This window comes from Dendrobates tinctorius, unplaced genomic scaffold (genome assembly GCF_039654945.1).
Source record: "Dendrobates tinctorius isolate UK_male_01 unplaced genomic scaffold, ASM3965494v1 ptg000065l, whole genome shotgun sequence".
NCBI classification, from domain to species: domain Eukaryota; kingdom Metazoa; phylum Chordata; class Amphibia; order Anura; family Dendrobatidae; genus Dendrobates; species Dendrobates tinctorius.
Window position 1 is genome coordinate 32,039,165 of NW_027361733.1, and position 22,424 is coordinate 32,061,588.

The 22,424-nt window shown below is 45.2% G+C and overlaps 1 protein-coding gene across 1 annotated transcript in view; it reads right to left on the bottom strand.

The window, feature by feature from the left end:
• The window catches only part of COL20A1 (collagen type XX alpha 1 chain), a 206,061-nt gene that overhangs the window by 33,277 nt on the left and 150,360 nt on the right, over window positions 1–22,424 (bottom strand). Inside the window, exons 32-35 of the mRNA XM_073580897.1 lie at window positions 5,931–6,002; window positions 2,917–2,952; window positions 2,655–2,721; window positions 503–691 (exon numbers count right to left, since the gene is read on the bottom strand). Coding sequence (XP_073436998.1) covers window positions 503–691; window positions 2,655–2,721; window positions 2,917–2,952; window positions 5,931–6,002 — 364 coding nt within the window. The remainder of the gene's footprint in view (window positions 1–502; window positions 692–2,654; window positions 2,722–2,916; window positions 2,953–5,930; window positions 6,003–22,424) is intronic.

A 22,424-nucleotide genomic window follows, 5' to 3' on the forward strand; every position in this document is an offset into this window, starting at 1 on the left:
CTACGGGATGCAGACAGCAGTAAATACATTGGTAGAGGACGGAGCCCCTTGCTCCTTATTCCACTGATCAGCGTGTGCAAGTGAAACACCAGACGTGATGACGTCATTACGTAGAGCTACTGCTGAGGATAGTCAGTGCACCAGAGACTGGAGAAGAGTGCCGGGAGAACAGTAGCGAAGTGAGTATGTGTTTTTTTTTATATCTGTATGGGATGTTTGCATGTATACAGGAGGTTATGTGGGGGGCCCATACTTTATTTATAGTACTATATGAGAGCTTATATTGTATATAGAGAGGCTATGTGGGGACTCATACAATATGTAGGAGGCTATGTGGAAGCTCATACTGTTTGTAGGCAGCTATGTGGTCTTATATTGTATATATATTAAATAGCCTATTGGTTTGCCCATCCACAACAGTCATAATCTCTCATGTGTCCCCTTGGGATGATTAATTGCCCACCTCTGATGTAAGTGATTCCTAGAAACACAAGTACCGTACCTCTTTTTCCTGGATATCCGTTCCTTGCTGGTTGTCCTGGTGCACCATTAACACCTGGTTCTCCTTGTTCCCCCGGTGGCCCTTGAGGTCCTGGTGGCCCTGGCTCCCCCATTTTTAATTCAGTATCCCAGACAGGAACAGGTTGTATATCTTGCTCTCTAAGCACCGCATCCAGCTTTATTAAGTGAGCTACAGAAAAGATATTATAAAATACCAGGAGCGAGGGAATAAATTACATACAATGTTAGTGAGATTATTGTCAGGGGTCTTAATTATTTACTTGTACATTATGTGGACCGAAATGTTGGGACACCTCCCCATTACACCTACAGGAGCTTTTATCACATCCTATTCTACATCCATAGGCATTTATATGGATTTCGTCCTTTTGCAGCAATAGCAGCTTCCGCTCTTCTGGGAAGCTTTTGAACAAGATTTTGGAGATTAAAGTGGGACTTTTACCCCCTTCAGAAGAATATTTGTGATGACAGATGCTGATGCTGGTTGGGAGGGCCTGACTCCCAAAGGTTGAGGTCACGGCCCAGTATGGACAGTCCCGTTCCGCTACACAAAAATTCCCCAACTATGTCTTTATGGACCTTGTTTTGTGCACTGGGGCACAGTAAGGCTAAGTGCCCACGTTGTGTTTTTTATGCGTTTCCGCCGCAGCGGAAAAGCTTAAAAACGCTAATAAGATGTGGGATTCTGCAGGTGCAGTGCCCATGCTGCGGATTTTACCGCTACGGAATTACATAGCGGTAAAATCCACAACATGTTCATTATTTCTGCGGAATTGCGGCGATTCCGCCACCATAGGATTGTATTAAAACGTTCACTTTACACATGTGGCTATGCTCACCATGCGTAAATTGAGTGCTTCATGTGAGGATGGTATGCAGGGTCTGGAGGAGAGGACACTCTCCTCCAGGCCCTGGGTACCATATCCCTGTAAAAAATAGAATTAAAATAAAAAATAGGGATACACTTACCTTCTGGCGGCCCCCGGAGTCCTTCCCGCCTCTCAGCCATGCTGCAAGCATCTTCCGTTCCCAGGGATGCATTGCACGAATGACCTCTGATGATGTGGCGGTCTCGCGTGATGCTACATCATCAGAGGTCATTGTCGCAAGGCATCCCTGGGAACAAAAGCTGCCAGCAGCGTCGCTGAGGGGCGGGACGACTCCAGGGGCCGCCAGAAGGTGAGTTTATCCCTATTTTTAATTTTTTTTTTATTATTTTTAATATCCTATCTTTTACTACTGATGCTGCATAGGCAGCATCACTAGTAAAAAGTTGGTCACACTTGTCAAGGTCTATGCTTGACAAGTGTGACCAACCTGTCAATCACTTTTCCAAGCGATGCTTCAAATCGCTTGGAAAGCGCCAGCATTCTGCAAGCTAAAAACGCTTGCAAAACGCTTGTGCTTTGCGGGAAAACGCATGCGAATTCCGCATGAGTTTTACCCGCGGCAGGGAATTGCGTAAATTTCCGCACCATTTCTGCAACGTGGGCACTTAGCCTAAAGGTGAACAGAAAAAGGCCTTACCCAGAGTGTTCCCACAAAGTTGTAAGCTACAATTGTACAAAATATCTTGCTAAGCTGAAACATTAAGATTTTGCTTTTCTGCAAAGGGCCAATGCCGACCCTTGAAAATAAGCCCATTGCATTATCAGTTCACGATCACCAGTCCACCGGACTAGTCACAGGTGATTTTGGAAAATTTAGAAGAGAAGAAATGTCATGAACTGTCTTGTTACACCGGTGACATCCTATCACATGACCACACTGGTATCAGTGAGCTCTTTAGAATGAGGGAGAACATCATGGTGAGGGGCTGTATTTTATACACCAGGGTCAGTGGCACCGAATGAAAAACCCAAATTTAATTATTAAGATGTGTCCCAATACTCTTGTACACAAGTTGCAAATAGTCTAAAGTCTGGTTAGTGGAAAGGTATTTTACAGGAACACCCCAGTAAGACAGTGTTTTGCCTATGTGCTAAGTGCTGAGTATGCGGGGGTGGAGCATGATACGGGGATTGTCTCTTTGGTGGTCTTTGAATTTTAGCCCCATAGGACCAGCACTAGACATAACACAGTGTATTAGTGGTGAGTACAGATATCGGGTAGGGGTGGTAACAGAGACCCACCTTGAATAAGCCTTTCGCACACCTGGTGCACCAAGTGGTAAACTGTGGCAACAGACTGAGGTTCTCCCTGTGATGACAAGATGTGACCTTTACATAACACATCACTGACATTTTTACAAGTGACCGTCAATCGATGACAGGAGCGCAGTGATGAGGACTCAGTTGGTGCGCAATGATTTCCTGTCCCTTCACATTATATAGGATGAGGAAGATGTCTTTTATCAAGAGATGAGCAATTAGTCTTGTGCTAATTGTTACTCACCTTCTCGCCCTTCTCTCCACGGGTGCCAGGCAAACCCTACCAAGGGAGAGAAAACAACAAATGAGGGTCTCAAAACTTCAAGACTTTGGACGTAATTAATCTTGACACTGCAGGGTGAAGATAGTGACTATTTTTGCCCACAAAGGTTAATACTGAGCTAATGGTTATCCAAGGGGTGACCAACAATGGAAGCAGAGGGTTTTTACCTGAAAATAACGGAATTATCCACTATTATAAAAACTGCCCTACTTTAGTCCATGTCTTAATGCACCTTGGCTCCATTAAAGTGAATGGTATTGATCTTCAATACCACAACCGACCTGTACACAGGTGTGGCACTATTAACAGAAGAAAAAAGCCATGGTTTGCTAAACTCAAAAACCAAGGGATAAATTGATACAATTCCACCTGGGGCTTTCCTTCTTAAAGCACCACCTGTAGGTGGCGTGAGCACATGAAGTGTGGGCATCACTATTCGGGAAACAGGAGGATAATTGAAAAACACATTAGATACAGGAATATTAATAAACTGCCCATCCAGCTGAAGATAATTCTTACTTTTAGGCTAGTTTCACACTAGCGCATGGAGGAACTGCGGAGGGATGCGGACTTCCTCCGTGAAGTCCTGCCCACGGCCGCACCTCCTCTTGTTAGCTCCACCTCAGTCGGCCTGCGTTCCCTATCTTTAGCATTAGGTAGGCAGGCCATGCCGATGTATGCAGATGCCTCCGCATGCGTCGTTTTGACGGTGCAGCGACCGCACCAAAATGCAACATGTTGCATTCGGCGCATGTCACCCCACTGTCAAAACGACACATGCGGAGGCACCCGCATACATCAGCAAGGCCTGCATATCTAATGATAAAGATAGGGTTTGCAGGCCGCATGCCGACGGAGGCAGAGCTGACCGGAGGAGGTGCGTGCGTGGGCGGAGCTTGACAGAGGAAGTTCGCATTCCTCCGCAGCTCCTCCATACTCTAGTGTGAAACTAGCCTAACTCCTTCCCAACGCAGCAGATGACATGTTTATTGATGCTGTTTTGGGGTCGATATGACATTTCTTAGTTAATACTTTTGTGTATTGTGATGACCCAAAAAAAGTAAATTCCGGTACCTCAATTTTTTGTGTGCATACTGATCAGGCTAAATAATTTTATGTTTTGATAGATTGGACTTTTATAGACATGATACCATTTATCTGCTTTTTTATTGTTTTTAACTATTTTTAATGGCAAAAATAATTTTGATGGTTTTTTTCATACGTTTCAAAACTTATTTTTTTTACTTTTTACTGTATTTATTAGCCCCATTAAGGAATTTGAATGTGTGATCGTCAGATCGCTTGTACTATATAGTACACAGCAATACTTTAATACTTTGCTGTATGTATAAAAAAAATCATAGTCTCTTTTGAAGCTCAGCCACAGGCTGGGTTTCAATGGAACGCTGTTATTTCGGGCACAGGGGTCTTCAGCAGACTTGCGCCGTGCATGTAGGTCGGATGTCAGGAATGGGTTGAATGACTTTTTGGCATGTGGCCATGCACATCAGGTAACTGACAGATTTATCTACCGACCCCCCCATATACATGCTCGCTTGGTTCAGTGAACACACATGGACCCCATAAAAATTAAATGCTTTGGGATCCCGACTATAATCAGCATTATTATTGTGTGTAGCCAGCTCTTGGCCCCTATATAACTTTATATAATCAAAAAACAGTAAAAAGCCAAATAAATGAAAGTCTACATGGGAAATGTTATCAATTTTTTTACTATTACCAATAGCTATCCAACCAGTAGGCATACCGTATATACTCAAGTATAAGCCGAGATTTTCAGCCCTTTTTGTGGGGTTGAAAGTCCCCCTCTCGGCTTACACTCAAGTCATATACGCCAGGGGGTCGGCGGGGGAGGGGGAGCGAGGTTGTCAGATCATACTTACCCCCTCCTGGCACATCTCTGCAGCCCCCTTGCTTCTCCCAAGATCTCCGGCGCCTGTGTTCAGTTTTCATGTGGTACCGCTCATTAAAGTCATGAATATGCGCATATTCATGACTTTAATGAGCAGTACCACGTGACCGCTGAAGGAAGGAAGAGCTGCCAGAGACCATGGGAGAAGCAGGGGCTGCAGAGACCGCACCAGGAGGGGGTAAGTATATGCAATATTCACCTGTCCCCATTCCACCACCACGCACCGCTCTGTCCTCTGCGTCCTCTGTCTGTGACGTTCCGGTCAGAGGGCATGATGACGTAGTTAGTGCGCACCACGCCCTCTGCCTGAACAGTCACTGACAGAGGACCCGGAACACAGAGCGGCACGCGGCGGCGGAACGGGGACAGGTGAATATCGCAGGTGCCAGGGCCCTGAGCCAGCAGTGACACTGGCACCTGTCCCCCATAGCGCGCCGGTGTCCCTGCCTGTTCAGGACACCGGCACCTGGCCCCCAGCGTTGAAAGGTGAGTATGTCACTTTTTTTTAATTCGCAGCAGCATATGGGGCCATAACCTTTATGGAGCAGCATATGGGGCATAATCTATGGAGCATCTTATGGGGAAGCATATGGGGCATATGGGGCATAATCTATGGAACATCTTAAGGAGCCATAACCTTTATGGAGCAGCATATGGGGCATATTCTATGGAGCATCTTATGGGGCCATTATTAATCTTTGTACAGCATTATATGGGGTGTATTTTGTATGGAGCATCTTATGGGGCCCATCATGAACTGTATGGAGCATTATATGGGGCTCATGATTCAATATGAATATTCAAAAACATTTAACCTGATGTCTCAATTAATTTTACTTTTATTGGTATCTATTTTTATTTTTGAAATTTACCAGTAGCTGTTGCATTTTCCACCCTAGACTTATACTCGAGTCATTAAGTTTTCTCAGTTTTTTGTGGCAAAATTAGGGGGGTCGGCTTATACTCTGGTCGGCTTATACTCGAGTATATACGATACTTAAAATATGCCGCATACCGTGCTAGAGCTGCCTAATCTTCTTACCGTAGGGCCAACATCTCCAACTGGTCCTCTCTCCCCGGTGTTGCCTTTAAGACCATAAAGTCCTTGAGTGCCCTGGGGTTAATTAAACAATAATAATCCATCAGTCCACCATTGAGTTCTTGAAGGTTCCTTAAGGATTACACTCATTGAAAATGAGTATTGGCAGAGTAATAAATAGAGGCAGGAGTCAGATGTCATCTGGGCCACTAGGTTATACAGGTAAATCTACTCTTAGGTTGCTCAGACTTTATCATCCCTTAGGATATTGTCTCCTAGAATAATTTACCTTCTAAACTCTGACATCTTGTTGTACATGGCTTGAGGTGCAAATAATAATAACAAGCTAATTTTGATTGATTTCTTGAAATATGTCACTAAAGTACTGGATTAAGGTGATGCTATGGATATCTGGGTTTCAGCAAAGCCTTTGATATCTAAAGAGCTGATCCATAAGTTATTGATGATTGTACCAAATCCCTCGATAGGTGGATTTGATATCCTTTAGCCAACTGCAGAATGTTAGTGACACTGTTCCCTGCAGGGCCACTAATCCACATGTTTCTGACTGGATGTGCTTCTTGTCTTAGATTTCTTAATGTCCTAAATCCCTTTTTTAGCGCCTGCGCATTGGCTGTCTCAGCACCGCTATCATTTCACTTCACACCAATTTCCCTGATTAGCACATGCACAGCCAAAATTGTGTTCTGCAATTAAGGCTCTTCTTTCCAAAAAAAAAATGCTATTTCTGCCATGCAGTAGGTTTGGCGCTTGTGCTACAAAAGCAAAATGATGGCGGTCCTGAAACATGTTTTCCTATCTTTTGATGACCTGTTCGGTGCATGCACCATCTTAGGACATGTGCAGTAGAAACAAAGTATGGTTATACGGCCACAGCAAACCTGTGGGCCATTGGTAGTACCCTACCTATAGAGAACAGCAGGTGCCCTCTGCTCCGGTCAGACCACTTACGTGCCTGCTGTCACTGTGGCATCTAAGGGATTGAATGGCCAGGGTCGGAATTAACTTTGATCTTTGTTCGCGTGGCAGGAGCCTGGCTAACAATGAAAACTAAGCTCCAGTAATGATTGTACTGGCACCACTTCTGTGCCCATGCGATCCCAATAACGTAGCGCTACGCTATTGCATGACTTACGGTTATGCCATTGAGGCTAAAGAAATTAATAAGAAACCAAACACAAGAACAAGGAGGCACAATCTGAAATTAGTTGGGGAAGATCAGATGCAATGTAATTCAAAGAGTAGTAGATGCTTGGAACCAACTTCCCGCAGATTCAACATAAGCATGGAATAAACCTGTATCTGTCCTCCTATGACCTATCATGGATGTTTTATAGATTTGATACCACAGGACAGCCTGCTATAGAAGCCGCTCTACAATCATATCCCATTGCTGTTTCATCTTCCCATAATTATTTTGTGGGTAGTAAGATCAGCATGACTACTGCTCTGTACAATTCAGGCCTTGAAGGATTGCTTTGAAGGTGTTGTATAGGATACGGACAGGTAATGCAATTGTTCTGCTTGATGTTGAGTTGCCCATAGCTGCCTAACTAACAGGAAAAGTCATTTTTCAACTACATCTTATAGCATTCAAACTTTACATTAAAAGTTGAAATTAAAGTGAATCTGGTTGGTTTATAGAGGTAACCCCACCAATGCTGGGTCTTGTTGATGGGGGGGTACATATGGCTTAAATTACAAGTGACTAACATAAGGAAGGTAAGCATACAATGGGTGAAGAATTGAACCTGTATCTAAGGATGGGGGGGACACAATGCACAAGCTCCATGTCACTCTCACTACCAAACACTGAACTCTTTGGGCGACGCATCAAGTTGCACTAGATTCCTTTTTCCAAGTAACTACAAACATGTCTGAAATCACCCAGTCTGGTCTCTGCGTAACAACCCAGTAGATGCAGCGATTTTCAGTTACAAGCTTAAAACGGGAAAAGGGAACACAGTCCTTCTGCATGGTGCTCAAGTAGAATCCTACCCCTTCTAATCCATATCTAGCAAAGTCAGGTAGGCTAGGGTTAAATCCTAGCATTGCAGGTCCTAATTAGATGCACCTGACTAGCTTTGACTAAGAATCAGGTCATGTGTTCAACTGGAAGGTGTCAGTCTGCAGGATATTGAGCAGTGTGGAGTTTGTTGAAGCTGGTGAGTGACCAGCCAAAATGAGAGCTGTAGCTGGGAGAGACACAAGCCATAGTCACTCTCTGAATGGAGACTGCACAGGTCAGGTAGGAAAGCTGAGCAGTCAGTGAGTTGTAACTGCATAGTAAAATGAGAACGCTGCAGCCTGTTCAGTGTGAACTGTGCCTGGTGTAGAATTCTTCTGTTTGGTGCTGGAATCCACTGGAGCTCAGGCCAGAGGGTATACTGAGACTGGTAGGAATGTACCTCTTCTGTATATACAGTTTGCTCAAGGAGAAATAACTATAATATGTTTGGGTGAGCCCACACTGGCATTTATGTGCCTGCAGAATAAACTGCTTATTTGCAGTGATACCTTTGTGCCCAAAAGAGGCTGGTTTTGTTGTTTTCGAATCCCATGGAGTTTTATGTAAGCAATAAACTTGCACGTTTGCTTATGTGAATGCTACCTAATGCAACCTGAGAGTGTTGATGAACTCAGTAATCTGTTTCAAATTGCAAGGTACAGTTGTTCTGCTTATTGTTCGGGAATCCCAAACTGTGACATTCCGGACAGATTATATGACTTTTGGAGTTTATTACAATGTAGAGAAAAAAAGCTCAATGAGTGGGGATATAACTGCTCTGATGACCGGTGCTCTCACCAGAATAGCTAAACTGCCACCAGGGTCGGACTGAGTCACTGGGACACCGGAGTATGCTTTGGTGGGCCCCGCCCCCAGCCCTAGTTGCTGCCTCCTTCATTAGTCCCTGCCCTGCATGTCAATAGTGCCTACAACTGACTGGCTGTGCTGTGTGCAGATGTCAGGCGCACCGGCGGCTGGGCACAACTCCTAGACTAGGCGCAAACTCCCCACATCCAGCTGAGAGCACTGTGCCAGCCATGTCCACATCATCCTATAAATCCCAGCAATGACGTCGCTGGGCTGTTCTTTGTGCACAGGACCTGTGATGAGGTCACAGGAGGGGAGGATTCAGGAGTTACATGATCAGGAGCCTCAGTGTATGCAGGACTCTGCTGTGCTGGTTGTCATGGTGCTGGATGAGGGGAAGTTTTATGTGTGTGGTCAGGAGGGGTTTACAGGGTGGATGCAGCAGAGCTATGTGTGTATGAGGTGGATGGAGCGGAGCCGTGTGTCCGAGGTGTTTCTCTCTCTCTCTCTGTTGTTCCTTTCCCTCTAATCTTTCTTTCTTTCGCCCTCTGTTCTTTCTTTCATTCTCTCTGTTTCTGTCTTTCTCTGTTTCTTTATCTCTCTTCTTTCTTTCCCTCTCTAATCTTTTTCTCTCTCTGTTTTTTCTTTCCCTCTCTAATCTTTCTTTCTCTCTCTGTTCTTTCTTTTTTCTTTCTTTCTGCTCTTTCTTTCTCAGTTCTTTCTCTCTCTGCTCTTTCTTTCTCTCTCTCTGCTCTTTCTTTCCCCTTTTTCTTTTTTTCTCTCTATTCTCTTTCTTTCCCGTCTTTCTTACTCTCTGTTCTTTCTTTGTTTTCTTTCTTTATAGCTCTCTGTTCTCTTCCCCCTCTTTCTTTCGTTCTCTCTGTTCTCTCTTTCTTTCCACTCTTTCTTTCTCTCTCTCCCTCTCTGTTCTTTCTTTCTTTCTCTCTCTGTTCTTTCTTTCCCTCTGTTCTTTCCCTTTTCTTTTTCTTTCCCATCTTTCTTTCTCTCTCTCTGTTCTTTCACTCTGTTTTCTTTTTCTCTCTCTGTTCTTTCTTTCCACTCTTTCTTTTCTTTCTCTCTCTCTTTCTTTCTTCTCTTTCTTTCCCCCCTTTCTTTTTCTCACTCTCTGTTCTTTCTTTCCCCTCTTTTTTTCTCTTTCTCTGTTTTCTTCTTTCTCTCTCTGTTCTTTCTTTCTCTGTTTTTTCTTTCCCCTATTTCTGTCTCTCTGTTCTTTCTTTCTCTCTCTGCTCTTTCTTTCTTTCTCTGTTCTTTATTTCTTCCTTTCTCTGTTCTTTCTTTCCCCTCTAATCAAACTTTCTTTCTTTCTCTGTTCTTTCTTTCTCTTTCTTTCCCCTTTTTCTTTCTCTCTCTCTGTTTTCTTCTTTCTCTCTGTTCTTTCTTTCTCTGTTTTTTCTTTCCCCTATTTCTGTCTTTCTGTTCTTTCTTTCTCTCTCTGCTCTCTTTCTTTCTTTCTCTGTTCTTTATTTCTTCCTTTCTCTGTTCTTTCTTTCCCCTCTAATCAAACTTTCTTTCTCTGTTCTTTCTTTCTCTTTCTTTCTTTCCCCCTTTCTTTCTCTCTGTTCTTTCTTTCCCCTCTTTCTTTCTCTCTCTCTCTGTTTTCTTCTTTCTCTCTCTGTTCTTTCTTTCTCTGTTCTTTCTTTCCCCTATTTCTGTCTCTCTGTTCTTTCTTTCTCTGTTCTTTATTTCTTCCTCTCTCTGTTCTTTCTTTCCCCTCTAATCAATCTTTCTTTCTCTCTCTCTGTTCTCTCTTTCCCTCTCTAATCTTTCTTTCTTGCTCTGTTTATTTATTTCTCTGTTCTTTCTTTCTCTCTGTTTCTTTCTATATTTTTCTCTCTCTGCTCTGTCTTTCCCTCTCTAATCTTTTTTTCTCTCTGTTCTTTCTCTCTCTAATCTTTTTTTCCTGTCCTTTCTTTCTCTCTGTTCTTTCTTTCCCCTCTTTCTTTCTTCCCCTCTTTTTTTCTCTCTCTGTTCTTTCTTATCCCCTCTTTCTTTGTGTTTCTCTGTTCTTTCTTCCCCTCTTTCTTTCACTCTCTCTCTCTGTTTTATTCTCTCTCTGTTCTTTCTTTCGCTCTCTGTTCTTTCTTTCTCTCTCTGTTCTTTCTTTCTCTTTCTTTCTCTCTGTTCTTTCCCCTCTCTCTTTCATTTTCTCTCTTTCCCCTCTTTCTTTCTCTCTCTGTTCTTTCTTTCCCCAGTTTCTTTTTCTTTTTCTCTCTTTCTTTCCTTCCCCTCTTTCTTTCGCTCTCAGTTCTTTCTTTCCTTCCACTCTTTCTCTCTGTTTTCTTCTTTCTCTCTGTGTTCTTTATTTCTATGTTCTTTCTTTCTCTGTTCTTTCTTTCTTCCCCTCTTTCTTTCTTGATCTGTTCTTTCTTTCTCTCTGTTCTTTCTTTCTCTCTCCCTCTCCTTTCTTTCCTCTCTCTTTCTTTCGCTCTCTGCTCTTTCTCTCTCTGTTCTTTCCCCTCTTTCTTTCATTTTCTTTCTCTCTTTCCCCTCTTTCTTTCTCTCTCTCTGTTCTTTCTTTCGCTCTGTTATTTCTTTCCCCTCTTTCTTTCTCTCTGTTTTCTTCTTTCTCTCTGTGTTCTCTTCCTTTCTCTGTTCTTTCTTTCTTTCTCTGTTCTTTCCCCTCTTTCTTTCTCGCTCTGTTCTTTCTTTTTTCTCTCTTCTTTCTTTCTCTCTGTTCTGTCTTTCACTCTCTATTCTTTCTTTCCCCTCTTTCTTTCTCTCTGTTCTTTCTTATTTCTGTGACCTTTCTTCTCTCTGTTCTTTCTCTCTCTGTTTTCTTTCTTCTCTCTCTGTTTCCTTTCTTTCTTTTCCTCAGTACCTGTCAGTGTGCCCACAGTACCAGCCATTGTGCCTATAATGCCAGTCACTGTGCCATCAGTACCAGTGTGATCAGCAGTGCTAAATGGCTGTGGCTGTGGCATGGACATGGGTGTGACTAGTTGTGAAATGGGTGTGGTCTGGGCATGGCCTAAAATTTGCCACAGCATGCAGCAACCTTTGTCCCTCTTTCCCTTCTTCAGAAGTTGGGAGGTATGATGGTGGACCCCAAGAATGATTTTTCTCTGGTGAGCCCAAGGTACTCCAGTCCGACGCTAACTGCTACTCATTGTGCTTTTTTCTACATTGTAATAAGCTACTGCAATCTGATGTATGAGAAAAGTCAGTCGGATAATCTGGCCAAAACATCACATTTTAGGATTGCTGAACAATAAACATAAGAACTATACCTTGCAAGCATATGACTAGTGGAGTGTGTGAAGGGGACTGGCTGGCTGCTAAGGTCAGTAGATGAGCCAGTCCTTTTCTCTGTCACAGCCCATTAATCAAAGCTCAGGGCAATTCTCAGATGTTACATAATTTACTAATGTAAGCACCTTTAACTACATTTTTTTTTATTTGGGCAACTCCTTTAACAATTTTTAACTTGATCCCAATGCATAAAAGTATAACAAGAGACCTTAGAGAACCACTACCTATCACTCCATGCATTATATACTAAAAGGGCTCTATAGGAAAAGAAAACATATTTCTCCATGAAACAGTGCCACTCCTGACAATGGGTACTGACTAGTATTGCATAGTATTGCAGCACAGCTCCACTGAAGTGAATGGAGATGAGCTGCAACACCATACATAACATATGGACTGACCTGTGGAATTGCTTTTGAAAAATATCTTTAAAAAAATGGCCATGTTTTTCCACTCCTGGACAACCTTGATAAAGTTTCGACCAAGTCCACAGAGCGGGGAAAGACCTCAAATGCTGATTATCTCAAAGAATTCCCCTCCAAATAATAAGGAACCAACTATGGGGAAAAAAAAGTCATTAATTTTAGTCATCTTCCCTGGTACAGCACCAATATATCTCAATGTACTTACGTCTGACTTATCTGGATGTGCTGGTGTTCCAGCTCTAAATGTCTGTAATATATTATATATAATGAGACCAATTTCAGATTTCTAACTTAGTATTTTCCTGGCCTCGCTTCCCTGGTCTCTGGCTATGTATTAGAGGAATGCTATAAATAAAAACTGCCCTATATAGAAGGCTTGTTGCCACAATGACAAATAGCCATTCTTTCCTAGTCTAGTATAAGAAGTCAAAAATTGTTCATTATGAATGAACCACATTATAATGGGATTTAGTCAGAAGAACACATAGTGGGCAAAAGCCCATAGAGCCAATCCTACCCAGTGTCCTAAAAGTAAGTTCACAAAACTCAACTAAGGCAGGTTTCACATTAGCGTTTTTGTGCGCAGCGTGTCATGCGTACCTATGTTTAACATGGCGTGCACATGGTCGTGCGTTTCCATGCGTTTGATTGCATTTTCGTGCGCTTGCGTTTTTTCAAGGTACGTGTCTAGACGTGCCCGACGCAACATGTTGCATTTTTGGGTCCGCCCAAAGGCGTTAAAAACACGCATGCGTTCGCTTGCGCACAGAATGCGTCAAAACAAAGCATTACAGTCTATGGGAACACATGCGTTGTAAGAGTAAACATGTCTAGACACTGGTTTAAACCACCCCCTACCCAAAGAAACATTGTTTGGGGGGTAGTGTATATAAATGAAGGTGTTGGCACTGGCAGTCCACTACTCTACAGCCTGCAAGAGAGAAGCACCAACTGGAATAATGTGAGTATTAAACCTAATGTCTGCCTGTCCTTTTTTCTCAATTTATTATGTACTAATGTCTCTTTTTTATTGCAGCATGTCTTCTGGAGAGGAATTTGTACCGGCCCCTGGTGAACTGGCACAAGCAGAGAGTGAAGTGAGTACCTTCCTTCCCTACTGATTGGTAAGTAATCGCTGTCGCATCTACACATGTGGCAAATTAATTTTTTTTCTTTTTCAGACCTCATTGTCCACGGCAGCGGAGGAACAGCAGGAGCAGACAGTCCAAGTGCGGGCAGGGAGACAGCATGTAAGTATAGACTGACTGATTGTACTCTTTTTTCCCTGACATTTTTTTTGGCCTATTTTTCCTCTTCAATCTTGCTTCTTTTTCATTTCCAAATCTTTCCAAGATTAATGTTTTTCTTTCTTTTCTAGACTCCACAACTGGATGAAGAACTCGCCCTGGACAATGATGCCCTGATCCAGTTAGTCCAGGAGCGAGTCCCGTTGTGGGACAGCCGTGATCCACTGCACTCGGACAACGTCGGCTCTGGAATGAGGTGGCTGCAGCAATGCTGGATGGCTGGGACAACGCCTTTCAACGGGTCCGCATGGAATTTCGGAAGTATTTCAATGCTGTGTGATGCGACAGTGACCTTGCCCGGGATCACACAACTGTGTGTGATGCTAGTAACTCCTGCGAGTTTCTAGCATCACACACATTTGTGTTATCCTGGCCTACAGTGCATTGTCTAATTTTTTTTGTTTTTTCCACAATGAACAAAGTCAGAACCCGTTGGTGCTCAATGAAGGACCGCTTCAACAGGGATGTCCGTCAGAAGAGCCAGGGTCACAGTGGTGCTGCAGCAAGGACCTCCAGAAAATACAGATATCATCGGGCATTGGCCTTCTTAAGACTGGTCCTTGCCACCAGAGCGTAAGTATTTTGTTGTTGTATTGTATTGTGTTTACTCTGTGTTTTTCTATTCCACAGGAGTTGGCGCTTTGACTATTGTAAATGCATGATACTAATGTTTTTCTTTTCACAGCACCTGGAGCAGCACCCTGCAACCTGGTCCTGGAGCGGTCCTTCATCGAGCCGCCTCGAACCCGTCCCAACCATCCGACAGCCAAGAAGCAGCTTGCGGGTCGGCACAACAGACAGCTGGAGACCAGGAAGCTGGTCAATCAGATGTTCCCCTGTCTCAGGTCTCTGCCACTGGTTTTGCGGGTACTTCCCGCCAGCGGAAGAAGGCCTCGGACAGGACTGTCATGCCCGAGTTCCTTCACTTGAGCTCGGTCTTTCAGAATGGCCTCAAGGCGCTGTCAGACAGACTGGAAAGTGGTTTTACCCTAATGGAAACACGCTTCCAGGCTGCCGACTGTCGCCTTGACCATCTGGAAGCCGATCTCAACAGACCAGCGCACCATTTCTTTAACCAAATCGAACGGGGCATGGCGGAACACCTTAGTCCTGAGCTACAGCTGAATGTGATGCAGGTCTGCGACACTGCTTACATGCAGGCTATGCAGCAGAGTACGTGCAGCAGTCGAGTGGTGGCATTTCCAACTGTGCCACCACTGACTCGCTTCACCTCACTACCGACTTCTGCTGCATACCACTGCACGGCCACCTGCATTTCAAGCCGTGCCGGACACCAGTATACCACCACAAGGACAAGTGCAGCTGGACACTCCCCCGCCACAAGCATGCCAAGCGCTGTTCCTGCCTGGACCAACACTCCAGCCTGGACCACCACCGCCACCACTCCAGCCTGGACCATCACCGCCACCACTCCTGCCTGGACCACCACCGCCACAACTGAGCAGCAGCAGCAGCTGGGGGACCCACATTCCATATTTGCCACCATGGACCCTGGCAGGACCTCCACCACCAGCTTGCCGCAGCAGCTACAGGATCCTGCCAGTAGGTCCCCCAGCTCCAGTAGGTCCCCCAGCTCAAGTAGGTCCACCAGCACCAGGCACTCCAGGCAGGACACACCGAAGGGCCACAAAAAGCACAAAAGTGCGCACAAAAAAAGAAAAACTCTTACTCTCCCTCCCCCCTCACCTCACACTGTGTCCATGCCTCCAGTTTCATCCCTGAGCTCCCTTCCCCCACTACTTTTGTCGACCCTTCCCCTAGAACCCCTTCCTCGCCTTTTAGCCATTCCTCGTCCCTCCACACCCCCAACTTGCCACCATCTTCCTCCAAACGTTGCTCCCTGTAATTTTTTTTCTTTTAAATGTCATTTTGTTTTCCCCTAATACTGTTTGGTTATTGTGTCTTTCACCGCCTACACACACTGTGCCGTACACTTTGTGGTTTTGCAATCACATAGCTCCAGTACTGACACATGTTTCTTGTGTCAGTCCTGGAGCTATGTGTTGTCAAAAACACAAATATATGACTTGTATTTTCACCACCAGTCTCTTCAGTCTGCTAATATTGGTCAGACTGAATAGAGGATGGTGGTGAGTGCAAGGCATATCTATTCTCACCTTGCCAGGTATCATAAAGAGTGAATTGAGGATGCTGTGTTTTTACCATCATCATTTCACTCTTTGGCCAGGGGATTCTGGATACACCTTGTAATTAACCACATCATCTATTCAGTCTGTGGTGAATATACTGAAGCGATGATGGAGAAAACACACATCATATCTACAATACCCTGGCCAGGTATCATAACTATTTAGCACACCTGGCCAGGTGACTATACCTATGAGTTGTCATCTGCAGCGTCACTTCAGTCTGCATTATCTATTGTACGCAGACTGGAGAGATGCTGGAGTTAACTCATATGTGTATTCACCTGCCCAGGTGTCATAAAATTCTGAAGTCAGGATGCGGTTTTTTGGGCATCCTCACTTCAGAATGACACCAGGCCAGGGGATTGTAGAAGTTGTATAAACTTTATCGTCTCTCCAGTCTGCGTGCATACTGAAGCCACAGTGGAGATACTACAACTAATATTTATACTCACATGGTCAGGTGTCACAAAGAGTGAAGGATGCTAGTGAATCCCAAAATCACTATTTGTAACATCAGGCCAGGTGATATAAATATTAGTTGTATTATCTCCATCGTCGCTGCAATCTGCCTTATTGAACACGAACTGGAGAGATGATGAAGGTCATACAACTTTTCTCTGTAGACTCACCTGGTCAGGAGTCCTAGTAAAGTCAGGATGCACAAAACACAGCATTCTGACTTCACTGGGACACCTGGGCAGGTGATTATTGTATTGGAGTGTATAAAGACAGAGTGCACTCGGTACAGGTACCAAAACAGGTTTTTTATTTACATACACACAAGAAAACATTTTTACACCATTTTATCTTGTCATGCCACACGTCCTACATCAGAGATAAAGTATGCCGCAAATTGGTCCCTCATTTGGCCAACTTCAACTGATGACCTGAGAGGGTGCTGAGTGAAATCAGGCAATGGGTTGGCAGCTGGTTCATCTAGTTCAAAGTTAGGGAGCTCTTTAGCCATAACAAAATTGGAAAGAACCACACACGCTTTCACCACCTCATCCACTGTTTCCAGTTTGAGATTAATGGCTGTGCCGAGAATGCGCCATCTGGACACAAGAATCCCAAAGGCACACTCTACAGTTCTTCGTGCCCTTGTGAGTCTATAATTAAATATTTTTCTTGTGTGGTCCAAGTCCCGGCTGGAGTAGGGTTTCAGCAGGTTTTGGCACATTTGAAAGGCCTCATCCCCAACCATTATAAATGGCAGTGGCAGACCTTCGGTGTGGGGAAGAGGCAGTGGCAGGGGGAAATTAAGATGGTTGCCATACAACCTACGGCCCTTGTCCGAGTTCTTAAAAGCCTGGGAGTCATTGCCCCGGCCAAATGCCCCAATGTCCACGGCATCAAACCGACAGTCTGCATCCGCAATGGCCATGAGTACTGTAGAAAAGTACTTTTTATAGTTATAGTACTCCGATCCACTTCTTGCGGGTTTGGTTATCCTGATGTGTTTCCCATCCACCGCTCCCAAACAGTTGGGGAAATTGCAGATTGTCAAGAATTGTTCAGCTATTTCAATCCACTTTTCCGCAGTGGGCAGGGGCGTAAATTCTGGACAGAGAACGTCCCACAAAGCACGGCAGGTGTCCGCAACTATTCCCGACAAGGTGGAGATTCCAAGCCGGTACTGGAAGTGGAGTGATGATAGGGTCTCTTCAGTAGCCAGGAATCTGCCAAACAGAGAAAAAAATTAATATATTTGTCTAGGGTTTTGCAAAACACTGACATGAAAAAAATGTAAGTAGATGACATAACAGTAATTCTGCAGGCTTTTGTTTACTACATGGCAGAACAATAATTCTGCAGGCTTTGGATAAGTACATGGCTGAATAAAAACAATTATGTAGGCATTGGTTTTTAAATATTACGTACAGTAATGTGACCAGGAGCCGTTCCTCAGAAGGAATAGCACGACGGAGCTGTGTGTCCTGTCTCCGGATGGCTCCTTGAACACGACCAAGCAAATCCATGAAGCTTTCTTGGGACATCCGAGTATAGTCACTAAATTTCACCAGGTTTGCCTGGAGCTCGCTAAAGAGGGTATGGTACGCTCCACGGCTCTCCCGGACTTCAATTATCGGATGTATCCAAAAACTCCGCCGCTGCCGTCTTCGCTGTCTCTCTCTCTGCCTTTCTAGCTGGCAAGCAAATGCAAAAGCCTGAGACAGCGCGATGTCCAGATCCAAGTTGAAGTGAAAACTCTTCCAACGCAGATCCATGGGGACAAAGGAAACAGCAGCAAAATCTGAAGAATTCAGCTGTAACAGGGTCTATATAAAGAATTCCCATGACACGCCCACTGGTGTCCCTTTGGTGGAGTCTGTTTCAAGGATTTTCCTCCTGTGAAATGTGACACCTAGAGAATGCATGCGCATAAAAACTGCAAACGCATGCAAAAACGCATGAAAACGCATGCAAATGCTGCGTTTTTTGTCATCATGCGTACGCTGATGCGTTTAAAAAATGCTGCTTTTGCATGCGTTTGCATGTGTTTTTGCATGCGTTTCTACTTGCGCACGATGCGCAGCACAAAGACGCAAATGTGAAACTAGTCTTAGTCTCTGTGCACACTGCACATGAATCTTTTATCACTGATACACATCATGTAAATTTTTCAAGGATACCCTTGGGTACATTTTTTATTTACTTACTACTATTTATCTATGCAATTGTTGTTTTTCGTTGTTTTTGGTCACTTGTCTTCTACAGCAGTGGTCCCCAACCTTTTTTGCACCAGGGACCGGTTTCAAGCAAGACCATTCTTCCATGGCCCGGCAGGGCGGGGATGGAGGTGTGACAGGGGCGGGGCTTTGGTCATAAGGGGGTGGGGCTATGGACGCGGTTGTAGTGTAGCAGTGCATACTTATAATTAAATAACATTTATAATGTGACTCAACTCACCATAGGTTTTGAATGAGTGCTCCATCACCCCATTCTTGCCTGCTTCATCACCCCATCACTCCCTTCTCCCCATCACTGCCGTCTCTCCATCACTGCCGTCTCTCCATCATTGCCTTCTCCCCATCATTGCCTTCTCCCCATCACTGCCATCTCTCCATCACTCCCTTCTCCCCATCACTGCCATCTCTCCATCATTGCCTTCTCCCCATCACTGCCATCTCTCCATCATTGCCTTCACCCCATCACTGCCATCTCTCCATCACTCCCTTCTCCCCATCATTGCCGTCTCTCCATCATTGCCTTCACCCCATCACTGCCATCTCTCCATCATTGCCTTCACCCCATCACTGCCATCTCTCCATCATTGCCTTCACCCCATCACTGCCATCTCTCCATCATTGCCTTCACCCCATCACTGCCATCTCTCCATCATTGCCTTCACCCCATCACTCCCTTCTCCCCATCATTGCCTTCACCCCATCACTGCCATCTCTCCATCATTGCCTTCACCCCATCACTGCCATCTCTCCATCATTGCCTTCACCCCATCACTCCCTTCTCCCCATCATTGCCTTCACCCCATCACTCCCTTCTCCCCATCATTGCCTTCACCCCATCACTGCCATCTCTCCATCATTGCCTTCACCCAATCACTGACGTCTCTCCATCACCCCCATCATGGCCTTCTCCCATTACCCCCTCATGGCCTTCTCTCCCCATCACGGTCTTCTCCTCATGTCCCCATCTCCTCCAGGGCCAGGCTCCACCTACACAAACACAGACAAACACACACACACACACAGACATACATGTACACACACAGACATACATACATACACACACCACCTCTCTCCTCTCACCTGTCGCAGCATCGCCCGCGCTTCCTCGCTCTGACACAGCAGTGGCCGCGCTCCTCTCTGTGTCAGTCAGAGACAGGAAGCGCGGGCAGCGGGCAGGAAGCTGGATGGGTCCTTGCAGCTCCGCTCCTGCTATTCCCTCTTGCAGGCAGCGGAGCTGCTTGGATCGCTCCCTGGCCGCCGCTACACATGAGGGCAGTCTAAGAATTGCTGCGCGCCGCCCCAGCCCCCGCTACGCCACTGACCGCCCCTGGCTCCCCTTGTGTCCGCGGACCGGCAAGGGCACTGCAGCGGCCCGGTACTGGGCCGCGGATCGGAGGTTGGGGACCCCTGTTCTACAGCCTCTAAGTATGAACATACATACAGTAGTAGACAGCAGAAGGCTTTTAGTTAATTCATTCTGGAGTCAGTTATGTTCTATGATACATAGGGGCTGTAGAAGCTAAATGGACAAACATTTTAAATTATTCGCCAATGCAAATATGTGTATGGTATATATCAGGGGAGCACAACCCTCATCACAGTGGCCACATACCACACACTATGCCATCCTACAGTATGTGGCCTCTAACCATTTGGTCACAGGCATACTATACTTGCCTGTGGCATCAAATGTGTATTTTCCATGCCAGAGAGGAGTAGCAGTGAGAGCAGGGCTGGGTAAGGCCTCTTTCACACTTCAGTTTTTTGTGTCAGTTAAAATCCGCCAAAAAGGCGGACAAGCGGATCCGTTCCTAACTGATGTGAACGGATGCCCCAGGATCCGTTTTTTGACGGATCCGCAGAATGAGGAAATTTAAAGGAACCGCTGGCCGGGAAGGGGAGAGAGAGCGAGACAGCGAGAGCGAGAGAGAGCGAGCGAGGGAGAGAGAGCAAGAGCGAGAGAGAGAGAGAGGGAATTTTTTTTCCTCCGCCTAAGGCGTCTTTCACACTTCCGTTTTTGACCATCAGTCAAAATCCGCCAGGTTTTGAAAAAAACGGATCCGCCATTTTTTTTTTGCGGATCCGTTTTTTTCCCCATTGAGTTGCATTACTGACGGATGGCCATCCGTTGGATCCGTTTTTGTGAGGATCTGCCAAATTTTTTTCATCCGCCGGCATGCCTGGACAGACTCTGCAACGTTTTTTTTGTTGTTGGATCCGCATTTTCCAGTGCGCATGCCCGGAGAAAATTAACCCTCAAATCCTTTCTGGCAGACGATAAAAAATATTCTCTCTCTCTCTCCAATCGATCATACATTTATTCCTTATACATTTATCACATATCAAAAGTATCAGATGGCTTCAGTTTTATTGCAACACTTTGTGCGGTTCAATAAACAGTGTGGCCCTTGCAACCAAAAATCTTGTGCCTCCCTGCTATATACCATGAATCCTGCGCCAAAACACCCCATTCCACTTTAGTGGTTCGTAAAAAGGAACTTGTGTAAGATCCGGGAGCCACCTTACACTGTGTGCAGAATTATTAGACAATTAGAATTTTTGATGATTCCTTTCATTTTTTAACAAATACCACGCTGTTGGTCAATCCAAAAAGGTTCATAAACCTGACACCTGGATAATTAAGAAAGTAAAAGTGAGGTTTTGTCTTTCTCAGGAGATTTTCAATGAGTGCAGAATTATTGGGCAACTATTAGGGTGCAGAATTACTGGGCAACCAAATGAAAAACATCAGTTTTCTCTTCTCGGTTTATTTTCATCTGTTACAGTGAGAATAATAACCAAACAGCTCAAAATGTACAAAATTACATTTCAAAAATAATATCAGGACCAATCTAGTCGCTCTTCTTTTCAATAACAGTTATAAAGCCTTTCATCCATGGAGTCTGTCAGTTTTTCAATCTGTTGACTTTTTTGGGCCACACCAACCGCAGCCTCCAAGACACTGATAAGACAGGTGTCTGTTTTCCTTCACTGTAAATCTCCCATTTAAGAAGGGCCCACAAGTTTTGAATAGCATTTAGGTCAGGTGAAGAAGGGGTCATGTCATTATTTTTTCATCTTTAAGTCCTTTACTGGCAGCTGGGCAGTGGATATTTTGAAGGGAGGACCGGATTGCCAGGGTTGCTGAAGTACCGGTTCTGGAACTGCTGGGGCCGCACCTCCTGTTGCTGGAGGGAATGCAACTGCAACCGGAGCGAGCCGGTAACCTGGGTGAAGGGCGCATGGCCTGGGTCAGTAAGCTAAAAGGGGCTGCGAGGGAATGGAGGAGAGATTCCCGCCAGAATGCTCAGCAGGTGCGGATCACAGCCGCAGTGAGGAGAGCAATAGGTCGCAGCTTGCAGAAGCAGGGTGGAAGCGTGAGAGAGTCACCCATACCGGGTGCGCAGGGGAGCGTGCAACGGACAGAGCATCATGGTCCGAATGTCCGGTTGTTGGCTGACTTCCAGGGAGGTGCACGCCGGTCAGAGCATTGCAGCGAAGCCACTCAGGTGAATGCTGCTAACCAGATAGACACGTCCCGAGTGGAACCTTGTGGAGAGCTTGATCCTTTTGCTCCACAGTTACTTGGACTAGGGGCTCAGCGGTCAAAACCGGAGACCGCCCGCTGCCACCAGAAGCAGGACTGTGTGCTTGGCGGGGACGCCCGAAGACGGTGCACCGACCGCCTTCGGCATTCTACTACGCACGATACCTTCAGAGAGTGATGGGCTGCAGAGCCACGATACGTGAACTGTTATTAAAAGACTGTCTAGTTTAACAACCGTTATTAAGTTTAGT